The sequence below is a fragment of the Asparagus officinalis genome, chromosome 7 (genome assembly GCF_001876935.1).
Source record: "Asparagus officinalis chromosome 7, Aspof.V1, whole genome shotgun sequence".
Classification (NCBI taxonomy): domain Eukaryota; kingdom Viridiplantae; phylum Streptophyta; class Magnoliopsida; order Asparagales; family Asparagaceae; genus Asparagus; species Asparagus officinalis.
In genome coordinates this window covers 3,019,026-3,037,084 of record NC_033800.1, presented here as the reverse complement: position 1 = coordinate 3,037,084, position 18,059 = coordinate 3,019,026, and the positions used below count along the sequence as shown (strand labels likewise).

Genomic DNA, 18,059 nt, shown 5'->3' with positions numbered 1-18,059 from the left:
CATCGTGTGTTTGCCGTGGAGATGTTCTTATGTCTAAAGAAAATTATGTAAAGTTACGTTCATTTCATCTTATGAAGAACAATTTTTTGTTGAGGAATTTATCTTATGAAGGTTAGTTGATTACCGTCTGCGTGATTGTCTGTGTGTCATGCACTCTCTTTTAAACCAGGCTTTGTACATACGTAATCTAGGGGCTAGCTGAAGAAATAAAATAAGATAAAATAAAATAAAAAGGAAAGGGATAAGCTTAATTCAAACTCAAGCTTCCATATATGGATGGATTAGTATCTCAAATAAAGATTAGCAGCAAAGTAATCTTTATACGTTAGGAATCCATAGCCTAGTAGGCCTTCAGACTTGAGTTCTTGTTAAGGATCATAAAGAAAACTCTCTCACATATTAGTCTCCCCTGCTCTCTTTTTTTCCCTCCTAGAATTCTTGCAATGTCGGTCGACGAGCTTCAACTGACGAAAGCCAATTTGTTCAGTGATCCAATCATGAATCCGCCAGAGAAACTGCCCCTACTCTCTTCATGCAAAAAAGAAAGATTTTTCCAGGGTCGATTTGCTCGCTGATGATGAAGCTGCTGACACGCAAGAATTCAGAGTTAAGCGACAAAAACTAGGCGATGCTGAGTCAATAATCTCCTCATTGAGGTACATTCACGAGGGCCTGAATCTTAGCAGTAGTCAGTCTAATCGGTAAGTTGTGTAAATATCGCACTGAAAGTTTACTGAAAGAGAAGAAATTGATGCTGATACTGGACCTGGATAATACTCTGCTACACACGGTCCAGATTAAAAGATCTCTCACCCGACGAAGAATATATGATGGAACTGAAAGAAGATGATCCAAATAACACAAGTATTTTCAGGTGGAGCGATAGAGTGGCCAAATTGAGGCCGTTTGTTCATTCTTTTCTTGAGGAAGCAAGTAAGATGTTCGACATGTACATCTATACTATGGGAATAAGAGATTATGCATTGCGATTAGGGGTGCTAAACCGTATCCGTATCCGAGAAAATATCCGTAACCGTATCCGTTAGGATACAAATATGGTTACTCAAATCTATAACCGATAGGATATGGTTACGGATATGGTTTTGTAGTGAAATATCTGTATCCGTATCCGAAATATCTGAATACATATTAGTCATACTCTTTATTAGTCATACTCTTACGATAGTTTTGATTCTTAGATTATGGATTTGTGGTTAATTTTGATGATCAAGTTGTCTAATTTTAACTTTTCAATTATAATGGACATATTAACAAACTCTTTTGTATCACATGAACTATGTTTCTCTCAATACTATCTAGTTTTCTCATATCTGTTATGTATCTGCATTCATATCCGCTTATATATGTAGGCGTCAAAAAATGCTGAGAGATATCCGAATACAGCTCAAAAAGGCAGAAGAACACAAGTATGGGCTGTCTCGCACGCGAGACAGACTTGACTGTCTCGCCGTACGAGACAGTCTTTACTGTCTCGCTGGCGAGACAGACTTTTACTATCTCGCCCACGCGAGACAGTCTTTACTGTCTCGCTGGCGAGACAGACTTTTACTGTCTCGCCCACGCGAGACAGTCTTTACTGTCTCGCGGAAGAATCATTAAACCCCTCACGATTCAATCAGAATCTGTGATTTGGTGGTCCACGAGTCAAAGCGCTCCCGGCACAGGCAAAGATCCCACGCAAGCAGTGATCCAAACAATGATCCTGCGTTTGTTTCTCAAGAGTTGTAATTTTTCCTTTTGTTGTGTAAAATGAGTCTTATAAAAAGGCTATCTCTTTTTTGAATTTATTGTAATCGACTGAAGATATAATGAATTCCATGACAAAACCAACTTTTGACGCAAACAAGCTGGCGACCACAGTGGGAGCCAACGGTCTCGCTGCCGAGACCGTCGTGTCGCAGCCAACCATCAAGATCCCGGTTGAATCAACGTTCGAGTACGAGTTCGACCAAGCGAAGTTTGAGGAGTATTTGTCATCCTCAAAGTCTTCCGCGCCTCGTAAATGCAGGAAGATTTCATCTTCGTTAAATTTATCAAATGCTACGGATGAAGACTCTCGTCCGCTTGTTGCTGAGGACTTTACTCGCAACACCTCTGCTCACAATGACTCTTATCTAGTTAAAGAGTCATCGAATCAAAGCCCACTAGTACTGACGAAGAGGACTCGTCAGAGACAGCGTCAGCGCCGTACTCGCCAAATAGCTAAGGCATTTGAACAAATCGACGGAGTTCGTTATTACGCGGACTTAGAGTCGAGGAAACAACAAGTGGTTTGTTCAACGCAACGACAAACTACTCACGTTTCTGCACAATTCACGACGAAGGAATGGACACTCGTCAAAAGGGCTCGTTCGACCCTCAAAGAACGTATACAAAAGCGTCGTGCAAACGCAGCTTTTGTCCGTGCTCTCTCACAACAAAGACGAGAAAGGGAGAAGGAAATGGTGACCAAAGAACCACCGAAATTCTGCCAAGTTTGGATTCTAAAAACTGGAGTTGTGCAAAATCAGCATTCGGAGCCCGTTAATACTCCATACCCATAAGGGGGTGGTTTTAGACGTGCAACTCCCGACAGAACCTTGGATCGCTCAAAGACAAAAATAAATTGTCCTGAGAATGCCAACAAGGTTTTACACCCCCAGAAGAAGACGCATTCACCAAATGATATCGTCATACCTGGGAGGTCATGCCAACAGACGATACGATTTTTTGGCAATCATACCGATGAATCGTATTATCAAGTTGGGGTTGTAAATAATTTTCGAAAGAGAGTTATTCGAGAGATAAACTCTCGTTGTTCCTGTGCGCGACTCGTTAAAGCGGCATTATCAGAATGTGACTATTTCAAACGAGAAGCCTTCCCACGAAGAGTCTCGGTATTGTCGAAGCCTAAGCCGAGACATTTCCGCAAGAGAAAATCAGCTGCCCAAGATGATGAATTCCCTGAAGTCACCATCAACGTGGCTGATAAAAGAAAGTCTAAGCGGCATTCAAATGACTCAAATCCCGACTTTTCCCCGAGAATTGCTCAAAGGATGTCTCGACTCCAATTAGGAGCTATCAGACGCAGAGACTACAAGAGAATGCAAGAAGGAATGTCCTCGGAGGATGAATTCTCGGACACTTATTCTGCAATCGCTTCTGATGATACAATGTCTAGCACAGGACAAATCAGAGAAGTATTCACAATCACTGCTGATCAGTTCACTCAAATACTTCAGGAAGCTCTAGCCAAACAACGTGAAGAAATTAGAGCTGAAGTGAAGACAGAAATGGAGTTAGCTATCCAACAAATGAGAGAATTGCTAGCTCAGCGGCCTCAACCCCCTGAGTCTAGTCAAAGAACTGAATCCACCCGCCACACTCAGAAAGTTGTGGATGACAGTGATCCAAAAGTGGATGAAGTTATTATGGCTGGTACACCTCCCAATAGCAATAACGCTGGGGGTGGTTTAACACATTCTCCCAATAACGATATTGGGAGTGGTTCAATGACACCTCTTACAGGGGGTGGTCTAACTCATTCTCCTCAACATCATTCGAATGAAGACATAGACGATGACGATTACAGGGGGTGGTCTAACTCATTCTCCTCAACATCATTCGAATGAAGACATAGACGATGACGAGAAAATGAAAGAGCTTGAAAACAAAATCAATGCTTTGATAACGACTCAAGAAGTTAAGAAGACGGGTATTCCATGTCCCTATCCAAGGGAATGGGATTCAATACCGTACCCGGCGAAGTTCAATCTGATTAACTTCACACCGTTTGAAGGGAAGAGTTCGCCGATTCAGCACTTGATTTATTTCAAGTCTCATTTGGGCATGATCTCTGGAAACGAGGCTTTAATGGTCCGGTCATTCGTTGGCACCCTTCGTGGGCCCGCCTTCGATTGGTACCGACGGCTCAAGCCAGGGAGCATCAATTGTTGGGATGACATAGAAAGTTTGTTCCTCAGCAATTTCTTCGATGATGACACCGAAGTGTCAATCGGAATCCTTTTGGATGAGAAGCAAAAAGACGGAGAGTCAGTTGACAATTTTGTCAAACGTTTCCGTAACAAAGCAATGAATTGCAGAGATCCTATTACAGATGAGTTCATCCTGCAAACATGCCACAATAACCTCTCCATCGATGTCTTGGAAGCTCTGGGGGTTGAGCCGTCCACAACTTGGAAGGAGTTAAAATTTCGTGGCGAACAAGCTGAACACTTTCTTAAGAAGATGATGCCCCCAGCCATATTGGAATACCTCCTCGCTAATGACAAAATCGAGCTACCACCTATTAAAGATCAGGATGGAGCTAAGAGAGTTACGGATCCAAACTACTGTGCGTATCACAGAAGGATTCTTCATCCCACCGAAATTTGCTTTGGACTCAAAAACAAAATCCAAGCCTTAATTGACTCCGGCGTCATAACGGCGAAAGAAGTCGAGTAAAGACATTGGAATACCTCCTCGCTAATGACAAAATCGAGCTACCACCTATTAAAGATCAGGATGGTGCTAAAATGATTATGGATCCAAATTACTGTGCGTACCACAGAAGGGTTCTTCATCCCACTGAGATTTGCTTTGGACTCAAAAACAAGATCCAAGCCCTAATTGACTCCGGCGTCATAACGACGAAAGAAGTCGAGTAAAGACGACCATACAACTCCAATGGGTACACGAATCTAAACTGTTTCCCCACACTCCAAAGAGCATATGAGTATAAACTGCTTCTCGATTATCCAACTGAATACAATGTTAAACCCGGTTTCGCAAAGGAAACTGGGGGTGGATGATCCATGTAACGGGAAGTTCCTAGAGAATCTTATATTCTTAAGGATAACCCGAACATGCGACTGAGGATAACGTACTCCTCGTTACACCCAGTTTTGCAAAGAAAGCTGGGGGTGGATAATTCATGTAACGGGAAGTTCCCGGAAGAATGTTAAATGTAATATAACCCGATTATTATGGACAGAATGATAAATACTAAGCTCCTATTATGATTTTCGAACACTCTTTTGCTGAGATGAGATTCGATCGCTTCGTTAGATCAATCTTCCCTCACAAAACCCATTTGGTCAAACCTTTAAACAGTTAGGACCGAAGCCAAAATCCCCTCTCGATTCGTTCCATGAACGGGAGGTCCACAAATTGAACGATCAAACCTTTAAACAGTTAGGATCGTCTTAACTACCCATTTGGTCAAACCTTTAAACAGTTAGGACAAAAGCCCCCTCTCGATTCGTTCCATGAACGAGAGGTCCACAAATCGAACGATCAAACCTTTAAATAGTTAGGATCGTCTCAAATTCCCATTTGGTCAAACCTTTAAACAGTTAGGACCAAAGCCAAAATCCCCTCTCGATTCGTCCTATGAACGAGAGGTCCACAAATTGAACGATCAAACCTTTAAACAGTTAAGATCGTCTCAAAATTCCCATCTTGGTCAAACCTTTAAACAGTTAGGACCAAAGCCAAAATCCCCTCTCGATTCCTTCCATGAACGAGAGGTCCACAAATTGAACGATCAAACCTTTAAACAGTTAGGATCGTCTCAAATTCCCATCTTGGTCAAACCTTTAAACAGTTAGGACCAAAGCCAAAATCCCCTCTCGATTCGTTCCATGAACGAGAGGTCCACAAATTGAACGATCAAACCTTTAAACAGTTAGGATCGTCTCAAATTCCCATCTTGGTCAAACCTTTAAACAGTTAGGACCAAAGCCAAAATCCCCTCTCGATTCGTTCCATGAACGAGAGGTCCACAAATTGAACGATCAAACCTTTAAACAGTTAGGATCGTCTCAAATTCCCATCTTGGTCAAACCTTTAAACAGTTAGGACCAAAGCCAAAATCCCCTCTCGATTCGTTCCATGAACGAGAGGTCCACAAATTGAACGATCAAACCTTTAAACAGTTAGGATCGTCTCAAATTCCCATCTTGGTCAAACCTTTAAACAGTTAGGACCAAAGCCAAAATCCCCTCTCGATTCGTTCCATGAACGAGAGGTCCACAAATTGAACGATCAAACCTTTAAACAGTTAGGATCGTCTCAAAACTCCAACTTGGTCAAACCTTACTACAGTTAGGACCACAACCAAAATCTCCTTTCGATTCATTTTTTGCGAACGAAGGGTCCACTTTTGAATTGAGTAATCAAACCTTATGACAGTTAGGATTATTCAAACCAATCCAGATTCTCTAAGTGGAGATCCCACTTTGAGTTTCTTTACTCCAGGAGATAGAATATAAAATTCTTTCTCTCCGATTCTGGGTTTATCTCTACCAACAAACAAGAGACCAGGAGATAGAATATAAAATTCTTCCTCTCCATCATCGGGTTCATCTCTACCAACAAACAAGAGACCAGGAGATAGAATATAAAATTCTTCCTCTCCGACCATCGGGTTCATCTCTACCAACAAACAAGAAACCAGGAGATAGAATATAAAATTCTTCCTCTCCAATTCCGGGTTTATCTCTACCAACAAACAAGAGACCAGGAGATAGAATATAAAATTCTTCCTCTCTAATTCCGGGTTTATCTCTACCAACAAACAAGAGACCAGGAGATAGAATATAAAATTCTTCCTCTCCGATCATCGGGTTCATCTCTACCAAAAAAAAAGAGACCATATTACTCCAATAGGTACACGAGTCTAAACTGTATTCCTCCCCTCAACAGGAAGTTTCTGGAGAATATCACTTAAAATATTCTTAAGAATAACCTGTCTACCTCCCAACGGGTATACGAGGTTAAACCGTTTCCTGAGAACTCCAAAAAATACATAAGTATAAATTGTGTTCCTATGAAGACTGATACGATGATTAACAATGCGGTATCAATTTGATGATAAAAGCTGAATTCACAAGTACAAACTCCAGCTTCAATTCAAGATCTCGACAACGGTCAAGCGATGAACGTCATGCCGAAAGAATCTTAGCTATTCTACAAAACACCGAATAGACTGAGAGACAAAGAGATCAAGTGTTGAAGCCATCATAAGTAAGACCTATCTTATCCAAAGCATCCCAGAACTCCTCTATAAAAGATTGAGTCTGGAATACTTTGGAGGGGGTATCTGTAAGCGTCAAAAAATGCTGATGGATATCCAAATACAGCTTAAAAGGAGATCATCCAAAGATCAAAAGAACATAAGAAACAAGTGTTTGCTGTCTCGGGCGCCAGACAGTGTTTTACTGTATCGCCAGACAGTCTTTTACTATTTCGAGAGACAGTGTTTTACTGTTTGGAGAGACAGTGTTTTACTGTTTGGAGAGACAGTCTTTTACTGTTTGGAGAGACAGTCTTTTACTGTTTGGAGAGACAGTCTTTTACTGTTTAGAGAGACAGTCTTTTACTGTTTCGCAAGACAGTCTTTTACTGTTTGGAGAGACAGTCTTTTACTGTTTGGAGAGACAGTCTTTTACTGTTTGGAGAGACAGTCTTTTACTGTTTGGAGAGACAGTCTTTTACTGTTTGGAGAGACAGTCTTTTACTGTTTGGAGAGACAGTCTTTTACTGTTTGGAGAGACAGTCTTTTACTGTTTGGAGAGACAGTCTTTTACTGTTTGGAGAGACAGTCTTTTACTGTTTGGAGAGACAGTCTTTGAAACGTGGGAAGGTAGTTAAAACGAAAACTGCCTGACGGTTACTATTTCCGAGACAGCGTTTACTGTCTCGCGGGTCGAGACAGCAAACACTGTCTCGCCCGTCGAGACAGCAAACACTGTCTCGACAGCCGAGACAGCAAATGCCGTCTCGCGAGCCTGTTTTCCGCCAACTGTTCCTATGGGTTATAAATACCCCCTGAAGGCCATTTTTGAAGGGGCTGATCAGAGAACGTCCACAAGCTGATTTCAGAGCAGAGAGGGCAGAGTACTCGAGCTTCGGGCAACTTCTTGATATTCAGGCTTTGACTTGATTTCAAGAAGAACGACTATCTTACCTTGATAAAATATCGTTTCAAGTTCTCACTTCGATAAACGAAGTCAGAATCATAAACCCCTCACGATTCGATCAGAATCTGTGATTTGGTGGTCCACGGGCTAACGCACCCCCGGCACAGGCAAAGATCCCACGCAAGCAGTGATCCAAACAACGATCCTGCGTTTGTTTCCCAAGAGTTGTAATTTTCATTTTGTTGTGTAAAAGAAGTCTTATAAAAAGGCTATCTCTTTTTTTGAATTTATTGTAATCGACTGAAGATATAATGAATTCCATGACAAAACCAACTTTTGACGCAAACAATATATTCGCATGTATATCCGTAACCGTATCCGATTTTAGCGGATATGATTATAAAATTTTCTTACTGAGGTATATTCGTATTCGTATCCGTATCCGAGATGGGTAAGCGAATATGGATATGATAAGCATCACATCCGAGCCGTATCCGGACCGAATGCACCCCTAATTGCGATAGAGTCGGTCTGATGGTGAACTCTCACTTGCGCTTGGTTATCTCAAGAATGTTCATGAGAGTTATTTCGATACAACTGATGTTTCAATGAGTGATGTGAGGGAGCTGCTTTAAAGACTTGTTTGGAAATTTTAAGGACATTAGGTTGTTTTTCCCCCTCCGCAGTTTGAGATGATTGTATATCTCAACCTGCATGTGGTTTTGTAATTAGTCTTCATTAAGCAATAAAGTGGTTCTTTTAACATTAGAACTTTTGATCAGCATTGTTGTTACGGTTTATGAAGCAATAAATTTTGTTCTTTGCAAAAAAGTTATTTAATCTTTAATGATCATAAATTGAGAGCTCACGAAATAGGATTGAGGAGGAAACTTCCTTCTCCACGTCACAATCATTTCCTTCTCTTGTTTGAGATGCATAGTATGAGAATATCATTTAAATGACGTACAGATACAACAAAATATTAGAAATTCAAATATAGTCACAAACTCTGACACTATATAGCATCACCCTTCCGCGGAGAATGCAACAGCTACATAGAACTTTAGCCATGAGCTGCTAATAACTAAACTAACCCTCTCTATTTTCAGTCCAAAAAAATAATAATAATTTCAACTTACAATCGAGAAATCCGTATGTGAGTTGAAGAAATTATCGGGTGTGAAGGCTTTAGAAATTGTTCCTCTCTTCAACTCAGGCCGCAAATGCTCAACTCTTCATGTGGCCATTCGCCTGCGAAGTAGTTGGTCTGTCACAATTTTGTGTTAGCCATATTCCACCATCAAGTAAAATGCTCAGAAAAAAATGACTACAGCACGTATTATACACGTCTATTGTAGAAAGAGTGCAATGGTTTTGTATCCAAAACAGTTCTAGACTATTTATGGATGCTTCATGCTTGTGACCCGGCTAGAAAATTAGCATAACAGAATGAGGCGTTGTCTTATCATTTGTTTATTTCATGACCATGTTCTTCAGCAAGTATATGTATAATATCCCAAAGGAAGAAATTATGAAAATGTCAAAATATTCAGACCTACAACATTTTCTTCCATTTAATCTTGGAAATTATTTGCATTTCCAATCAAAATGATTTTTTTTAATTTAACATCAATATATTTATACTTCCATGGATTTGTTAGTTTAAGCTTCTATACAGGATATTGTACATGCTGTCAGCATAGCAAAACATCTACGAAGGCAAAGAAACCTTACGGGATAGCTACATTTGCAAAGCCATTTCTATGTGCAGTCACCACATGATCTAATTAGACACGGGTAAACTAAAGCTTACTACTATTTAAAGGCAGAGTTATATATGGATGATTCAGAAAGCAAAATCGAAAAAAAAAAAACAAAGAAATAGGAATAGGACTTATGGTGGAAAGAAATGAGCAGAAGCTTACTTCATCGGAAGATTCAATGGAAGATTTTTGTGAGTGTAATTGACACCTTTATCACCATCCACAACCTGACCACTTCCTCTTAAAATCCTACATATGAAGAGTAAAATCATATAACAAGAAGAGGTGCCAATGAATTTCCATATATTACCAACGAAAACTTTTTATAATTCAGAAAAGTCACTAAAGTATAAGCGGCTAACAATCAAATGGTAATGGACCGGAAGCTAAACAACATGATGTGTTCTAGAGAACCATGGTAATCTACATGGTCCTCTAGAAACAGTCACAGTAAAGAGCGTTCACAAATAACAAGTCATGAGAGAAGAAGCACAACTTACCATTTTGTCGTTAGGAGTCCTTCAACGCCAACAGGACCACGAGCATGTATTCTGCTTGTACTTATGCCGACCTTATCAACCATAAAAAAGTATAGTTTAGAAAGTTAGTAAAAGAAAATAGTTTAGAGAGTTGGTCACCAAGAAAACACGAACATGTTGCCAAATGTACATACCTCCGCGCCTAGTCCAAAACGAGCTCCATCACAAAAACGTGTGCTTGCATTGTGAAAGACAGCAGCACTGTTCAGGACAAAAACTGTTACTTGCTTTTCCATACACAATGCATGACGAGTCGAGAAAATTACTCAATAAAATATTAATGAAATTAAAAGGAATTATTAACAGATGTCATACAAAATCAAAAGTGTTAATGGCTCAAGACACCAACACACCTGTCAACTTGGTGAAGGAAAACCTCTGCAACACCACGATCTTCTGTAATTATGCAGTCAGTATGCGCACTGTAAAGGAACAAAAATTATATACTTTCCCTTTTAATTGACATCCTAAACATATGGGAACCTTTCACTTGAATCCAAATTACTAATTGGCTCTTAAAGCTGGTGGTGAAGATAAACCGTTCAAATTGATGATAAATGTTTAGGAAATTGAAGATGATATACAGTACAACATACCTCCCATGGTGATTTATATGGTTGATTGCAGCATGTACATCATCAACAAATTCAACTGTGCAGGCCATTGAGTTGTACTCATGATCAAAGGTATGTGCTAAAGGAAGGTCTAACTTAGCATTTGCTTGTCGTCCACCATACAGAGTAACACCTGCAATGCATATGGCTAATGGTTATAGCACAAAGAAAAAGACAGCATGGAACTACGTTCTGTGGTTACATTTCTAATATATAATTAACATCGCTTTGAGTTCCTTCTCTTGTTCTCGTTCTGCGTGAATTAAGAGTGGAATAATGTCATGGATAAGGTAAAGTATTAATATGTCTCTGTCAGACATCTAATTACGTTTAGGGTGTCAGCTGTAGTACCTTGAGCTTTGAGTTGAGATATTAGATCACGAAATCCTGAAGTCTCCACAAGTTCTTTGTGTACAAGAAGTGTTTCCTGCATATAACAAAAAGCTCCCAATCAAAAGTTGGACGGGTAGACATACAAGTGTTAGTTGACTCATCAGCATGTCTTGATGATAGACTAAGGTAGATGATGGTCAAAACTAAGATATAATCAGTAACATTGGTCAAGCCAGTGTTATAATCTTTTTGAATGAAATTAGAAAGAATACCATTGCATTGCAGGCTGCAGGATAATCTGTCTTTGCATCCAAGACAACGTGTTTTGCCTTATCCATGTTAGCTGATTTGTCAACATAAACATGACAAATTCCATCTGGATTAAAAAAAATCATCAAACTTAGACCTTAAAAGTTAACTATTTTCCAAAATGTTGTCTCTCGCCATATTCACATTCACAAGAACTAGTTAGCTTACCAGAATGACCTAGAACAGGAATCTTTGTTGACTCCTTAATTTGAGATACAAGCTGGTTGCTGCCTCTTGGAATCACAAGATCAATCACATCATCAAGCTGGAAAGAATTAAGTGGTGAAGAATGTGTATTATGAATAAGATCCCCTATAGTTTTTGTTACACCTCTACGATACAACTCACCTTAAGAAGATCAGGAATTTCATCTCTTGATGTGACAAGTCCTATAAGCTTTTGACCAACACTATCTGGGATGGCTCTGGTAATAATCTAAGGGGGAAAAAATATCACTACACAATTATGTAACAGAGAATTGAGAAAATAGATAATTCCCCTATAATCCCAGATATTAAGTACTAACCTTATGCAATACTGCATTAGATCTCATGGCTTCTTTCCCACCTTTCAGGAGAAGACCATTCCCACTACGAACTGCTAAAGATGCAATCTACCAAAGGAGGAAAGTCACTGGCATCAATAATCAAATTGTACTCACAGGGAAAAAATAACTAACAGTAAGAATAATTAAAAATTGTTAGCTTACCTGAACTAATGCATCAGGTCGTGACTCGAAAACAATCAGTAGAACTCCCAATGGGCACGATGTCTTGTCCAAAATTAGTCCATCAGCAAGCTACATGACATATTTGAAATGCAATTTTGCATTAGATTATGACTGAAACATATTATAACAGTTCCATATTCAACTTTTGCTTATAAACACAAGAACGAAACAAATTTGCTGATTCATAGGAAGTAAAATAAATTTTAATTTAAAGAGAAGAATAACCCATCTGATTCAAATAACTCACCTCTGTTCTCTTTAAAACCTGCCCAATGGGATCCTCCATGTCTGCAAGTACACGGATGGATTTTGAGAGGCTCGATATCTGTGATGAAGTTTTAGAGAATAAGTTATCTATATAATTATTTCAGGTACAAATCACTTTGAATTAAAAAGGAAGACAGGAATGGGATCTAAATTACAAACCAGACGAGTTAAACACCTCCAAGAGATAATAACATATTAACAATAAGTAAAACTACTGGCTAAATTACATACCTTTCCTGGCTTCAGAGTCAACCGGGATATCAATGACTGTTCATACCCAGCCTTTTGGGCAGCAACAACATCAGCCTTATTTTCAGTTTTAATTAACTCCTCGTTAGCTTCTAAAGCATCAGCAATATCCAGCAAGATCTTCCTCCGTTCCTCTGAAGATAAGCTCTGAAATATTTATTTAAATGTACTTATGATCACCATAAACAATTAAAGTGCATCTTAACAAAATTTAATAAAAGAGAACATATCATGATGCTCAACATATATTGGGCCTCAGGTCTAATGCAATTCAATAGTCTTGATTCTTTCTATTTACTGGAAGTTGGGAGGTGCGTGCTCTGCTACATCAGCTCAAGCTGCATGACAATAAGGCAAGTCTTCCTGACGTTACCAAGTGATATTCTTGTTTCATGGCAACGCCTTCTCGACTTGTATCTAGTTGTGAGTATTTGTCGCCCCGAACTACGGGGTTCACATCAGGTGGGAAGTTTTTTGCCAGTTCTTTTCCCAAGATGTCATTGGAACCATAATAGTAACTGAACTGAGACCATGTAGATGGAAGGAGGTATGAATTTTGATGAAGATAAAGGTGATGGTGATGAATATGGTGCATATGTTGATAAAGGTCTTTACTGAAGGTGTTTTCTATATATAGTAAAGAATATGAATGCCATGTTGGTCAACGTTATATATACCTGAAGTCGTCTTGAACTTTCCCTCGCTGAAACTGCCATATCACGCGCACCAGCTTCCTGTGGATATACCCACAGATGCGCATCTTGATGGAAAACTGTTCCAATCCTCTCTCCTCGAAGTACTTTGATGATGTTATCGGTGGCAAAACCACTTCAATAACAAAGAAAACAATCAAAAACTTATTTCAGATGTACCCCTACAGAAAAATTTAACAGGCACCCAGTAGGACCGACTTCCAATAATTGGCCACAAGTCAACACAAACTAAAATAGTTCAATTCAAGAAAAATAAAAGAAAAATCTTTGCTCACGTAATAACATAGATACGACAAAATCCAGTGGTGCGTCTGGTGACTACCTGGAAGCAGCCAGAATGTGACATGATAACTTGATCATGAAAAGCATATTGTATATTCAATTACTCATGTTTGACCGTTGAATGACTTGAAGGAGAGAGAACTAGACCGCCTTAATGGGAGAAAAACACATTTATCATATGGACATAGATGTTTGTGTACTTATAAGCACCAATGTACACACTGGCATATGAAAGAGAGAGAGAGAGGGAGACCACAATAATTGTCTTTCTTGTATTTGCAGATATCAAAGAAGATTGTCATCTGATCAAGTTTACTCTTTCAATGAGCAGCAACTTTTTAAAATGAACATTTTTGAGTGTAGGCGTAACGCATTGCAAACTGTGTACTGTAAAACTGAGACTACAATTCAGTTAAATACTATATTAAATGTCAAGTACAGGAGGAAATCCCATAGTGAAAATGAATGCAAATAGCTGGAAGGTGTTTTAACTGTAATTGCCTTCTGTACGCATATAGCTAAAAGTACCTTGTAATCACAACAGGAGTTCCTTTATCAGAAGAATGAACTGCCGCCTTTACTTTTGTGGTCATGCCGCCTCTTCCCACCCTCGATTTGTCCCCAAAAGTAATCTCCTTCTGATGTGTTTCCTTAATGTATGTATGTATGATCCTTGAATGAGGTTCACCGGGCGGGCCACTATACAGGCCCTCAACATCACTAAGCAAGACGAGGAGATCAGCCTTCAACTCCAGAGCCAGTAGGGCTGCTAAGCTATCATTGTCCCAAAAGATACCAGAGGAATCCTGAAAATAAGACACTTTAAGGTGAAGACAGATTTAAGAGGCAGGATGACTCGAAAACATGTTAAAAGCCAACAAGGGATCCTAACCATGATAGACAGCAGGAAGTCCAAGGGCCTATAGTTTATGGACCTTAGGGTATATTTTTAAGTTTCAATGTTATGTCCTGTCTTCTTGGTGTGATACGTCAAAGAAGAAACTGAAGCTTGAAAACTTAACTAATAAACCTAAATGAAATCATCAATAGCTTATGTGGACTTCTTAACCATTCTCTTGAGTGATAGGAATATTAGAAACAAATTTTGTTTGTAAGTTGCATAATAGTTATTGACATTTCTAAAGAAAAAGAACACCAAGGAAGTATTATAAAAAACAAACCAAATGAGAAAAAGAATTCCTCATTGAAGGTCCATATGGAAATACACCTGTACAGCATTGGAAGGTATAATTGTCATTGAATGACAATGTACCTCATAAGGAGCTCTCCGCGTGCTGATTGCATCATTTTCATTAAAAACAGGAACGACTCTGAGATTCAACAAGGAATTGACAGTATCAATAAGCTGCATCCTGAAGCCTGGGTCTTTAAAATCCCTATCAGTCACGACAAGTTGAGATGATGCCACGTCCAGCTGCATAGAAAATGCATTAATTAAGAATGTTAAAAAAATTATCATGATATAGATTGCCATTCAGAGGATTAAAGAATAAATAAACAAATAATGATAAAAAAGCATAATATAATTTTTTGCAAAAACACCTTTAGGAGCATACCTGACTGAATAAGGCATCATACAAAGCCATGAGGCCACTTTGACCAACAGCTGCACAAGCCTTTCCATCCAATTCTTGTTGTGGCTTCTGTAAATCGGCAAAGCTGAAAAATAAAAGTCATTCCGCAATCTGAGAAGCAGATCATAATTATAGGTGGATTTGTTGAGTAAAATTTGAAGTTTCTTTTACCCAGGAAACCCTTTTCTATTTTGCAAGATAGAAAATTATGGACTCCATTTTAATTGGAAGTCTTCACTTATAATTGATGGGCCATAGCTATTTCTTATCATAGCAGTGGGTACCCTCCTAAGTTTGGCTAGTTTATTAGCAATCTGGAACTTCTTTGTGTAACCATGCATGGGTTTCTATCATGAAGTATGATAAATACATAAAGATATTTTGCGACCTTAGTAGTTATATCTATAATGATCTCAGTCATGGATTTTAGAGAGGGGGAAAAAAAATCAAAACTAAGACTTAATCCCTTGACCAACTAATCTTTATGCACATCCCATAGATTCATTTAGAGGGGAGAAAATTCATGTTTATAGGACAAATTTTGAGAGGAAAAAAATTACCGATATGGACAAATGATATTTGTTCCGCCTGCAGTTTATGTTAAAAGAGTATGTGTGACTCAATTATTCAATTCAAAAGTCTATGCTCAAATTATATGATAGTTTGAACCGTACATGATAGTTTGAACTATACATACATTATTCAAAAGCCATTTTCTCAAATTATGCGATAGTTTGAACTACACAAAGGTATACGCAAGTGTTTATACCATAATTCCATTAATAAAGATAATATTGATGGAGACTTGGTGTAAGGAATAAGGATGTAAACCTGCTGTTGACCAATCTCCTGTACTTTAACCTCTGACGGCCAACACCAACTGCACCAGAAGTGACCAGGATTACCTCAAACCCTTGACTGTTCAGTTCTTTAAGCTGTAAGGTTCTCTTGTCAGTTATATAAGATTAGAATTGGATGCAGATCAGAGTCATGGATTCCTTGTCAGCAATAAATAACATGAGAGTCGGCTCGGAGAATAAGCAAGCGAAGATTTACCTGCTCGCAAAGAACTCCTATTCTTCCGACGGCTAATCTTCCATCAGACCTAGTCACAACGGCCGTACCAACCTGCACAGAGACCAACTCTGTAAGCTAAATGGCTCTTAACATGCAAGTAATTAAATAAGTAACTTCCATGCTTGCACGATATCGTGCATTTCATCAAACACTGCACTGGTGGTAATAAGTAATCAAAATTTGTAATTTTAAAAGGCCAGAAAGTGAATTGCGTCCCCAAGCTACTCCAGAGGTTAAATTTTAGAAGAACATAGTGAAGTTTTTATGCAATTGAATACAAAGATTAAAAAGCAGCTCTGGCAGTGAATACAATTTGCTTTAAAGCAAGCGGGGGAAAACATAACCTTGTTACGTTAAAATTAGATTACACAACGCAAAATAAGATCAAGAAAAGGACGCCGATCTAATTGAAACAAAAGAGAAATTAACAAAAATATGTTTTTTTTTTTTTTTTTGCCTTTTCACAGAAATAAAAGTAATATCATTTTAATCGACAAGAGGTAAAAAAAAAATCCAAAATAAATTTAAAAAAACAGTTTCTAGTTAAATGGGCAAATATATAGGTATTTAAATTTAAGTCAAGAACTTTTTTTTTTGGTTCAGATAAAAGGAATAATTTACAGATCAGTAAATTGAAAAAGAAAAGAAAAACAAAATTGATGAATTAAAATGGCAGAAAAATTAAAAAGAGATCACGCACTTTGACGATAATGCGCTTCGCATCTTTCACGAACAACCTCGTCGGATCCATTTCCGATCGATCAAAGGACTCCAAAAATAATAAAAAAAAATTTAAAAAAAAGGGGAAATCCAAGCGTCAGCTCTCTCGCCTTTTTCTCTCAAATATTATTATTACGCAACGAAATGAGGGGTGGTAGGAGGCCCGCGCTCTCGGTTTGTGTAAATCTGGGTCTCAACCCTCGAAGTTATATAGAGTGGCGCTACGCTGCGAGCGCGGCGAGCTTCCATTGGCCCGCCCGTCCTCCCCTGGCTCTCGTGATCCAGCGGTGCGGATTCCCGAGACTGTCCCCTTTTATTTATTATATTACTTTTTTTTTTTTTGAGTTTTTTCAACGTTAGATCCTTAATTGTTTCATACTTACAAATAAGTACATCAGATAATTGAAATTGCTAGACCCTCAACTAGGGTGCATTCTGTCCGGATACGGCTCGGAGAGAATGCTTACCATATTCATATCCGCTTACCAATTTTAAATACGGATACGGATACGGATATACCTCGGTAAGAAAAATTCATATCCATATCCGATACGGTTACGGATATAGATGCGGATACGAAATATATATGAAAAAACTAGATAGTATTGAGAAAAATATAGTTCGTGTGATACAAAAGGGGTCATTAATAAGTTCATTATAACTAAAAAGCTAAGATTAGACATATTGATCGTCAAATTTAACCACAAATCTATAATTTAAGAATCGAAACTATCGTAAGAGTGTGACTAATTTGTATTCGGATATTTCGGATACGGATACGGATATTTCACTACAAAACTATATACGTAGCCATATCCTATCGGTTATAGATCTGAGCAACCATATTCGCATTCTAACGGATACGGTTATGGATATTTCCTCGGATGCGGATACGGTTTAGCACCCCTCCCCTCAAACTCTTAAATTTTTTTGAAATTAACCCTTC

The 18,059-nt window shown here is 38.6% G+C and overlaps 1 protein-coding gene across 4 annotated transcripts; it reads right to left on the bottom strand.

The window, feature by feature from the left end:
• Positions 381–17,406, bottom strand: LOC109847764 (delta-1-pyrroline-5-carboxylate synthase-like). Of its 4 annotated transcripts, XR_002248658.1 has the most exons (22): positions 17,094–17,405; positions 16,373–16,444; positions 16,148–16,251; positions 15,299–15,401; positions 14,995–15,156; positions 14,250–14,527; positions 13,404–13,554; positions 12,709–12,873; positions 12,458–12,535; positions 12,190–12,279; positions 12,007–12,093; positions 11,829–11,915; positions 11,649–11,745; positions 11,444–11,547; positions 11,190–11,265; positions 10,821–10,971; positions 10,578–10,646; positions 10,359–10,425; positions 10,186–10,256; positions 9,848–9,934; positions 9,062–9,189; positions 381–583 (listed from the first exon to the last, which is right to left on the bottom strand). XR_002248658.1 is itself a non-coding variant. In XM_020417001.1 (21 exons), exons 1-21 carry the CDS (start codon positions 17,142–17,144, stop codon positions 9,150–9,152), a joined length of 2,190 nt encoding a protein of 729 aa, XP_020272590.1. In that variant the 5' UTR covers positions 17,145–17,405; the 3' UTR covers positions 8,853–9,149. The 4 variants fall into 4 exon arrangements, 2 of the variants coding, with proteins under 2 accessions (XP_020272590.1, XP_020272592.1); XM_020417001.1 differs by lacking the exon at positions 381–583 and having other exon boundaries at positions 8,853–9,189; XM_020417003.1 differs by lacking the exon at positions 381–583 and having other exon boundaries at positions 8,853–9,173.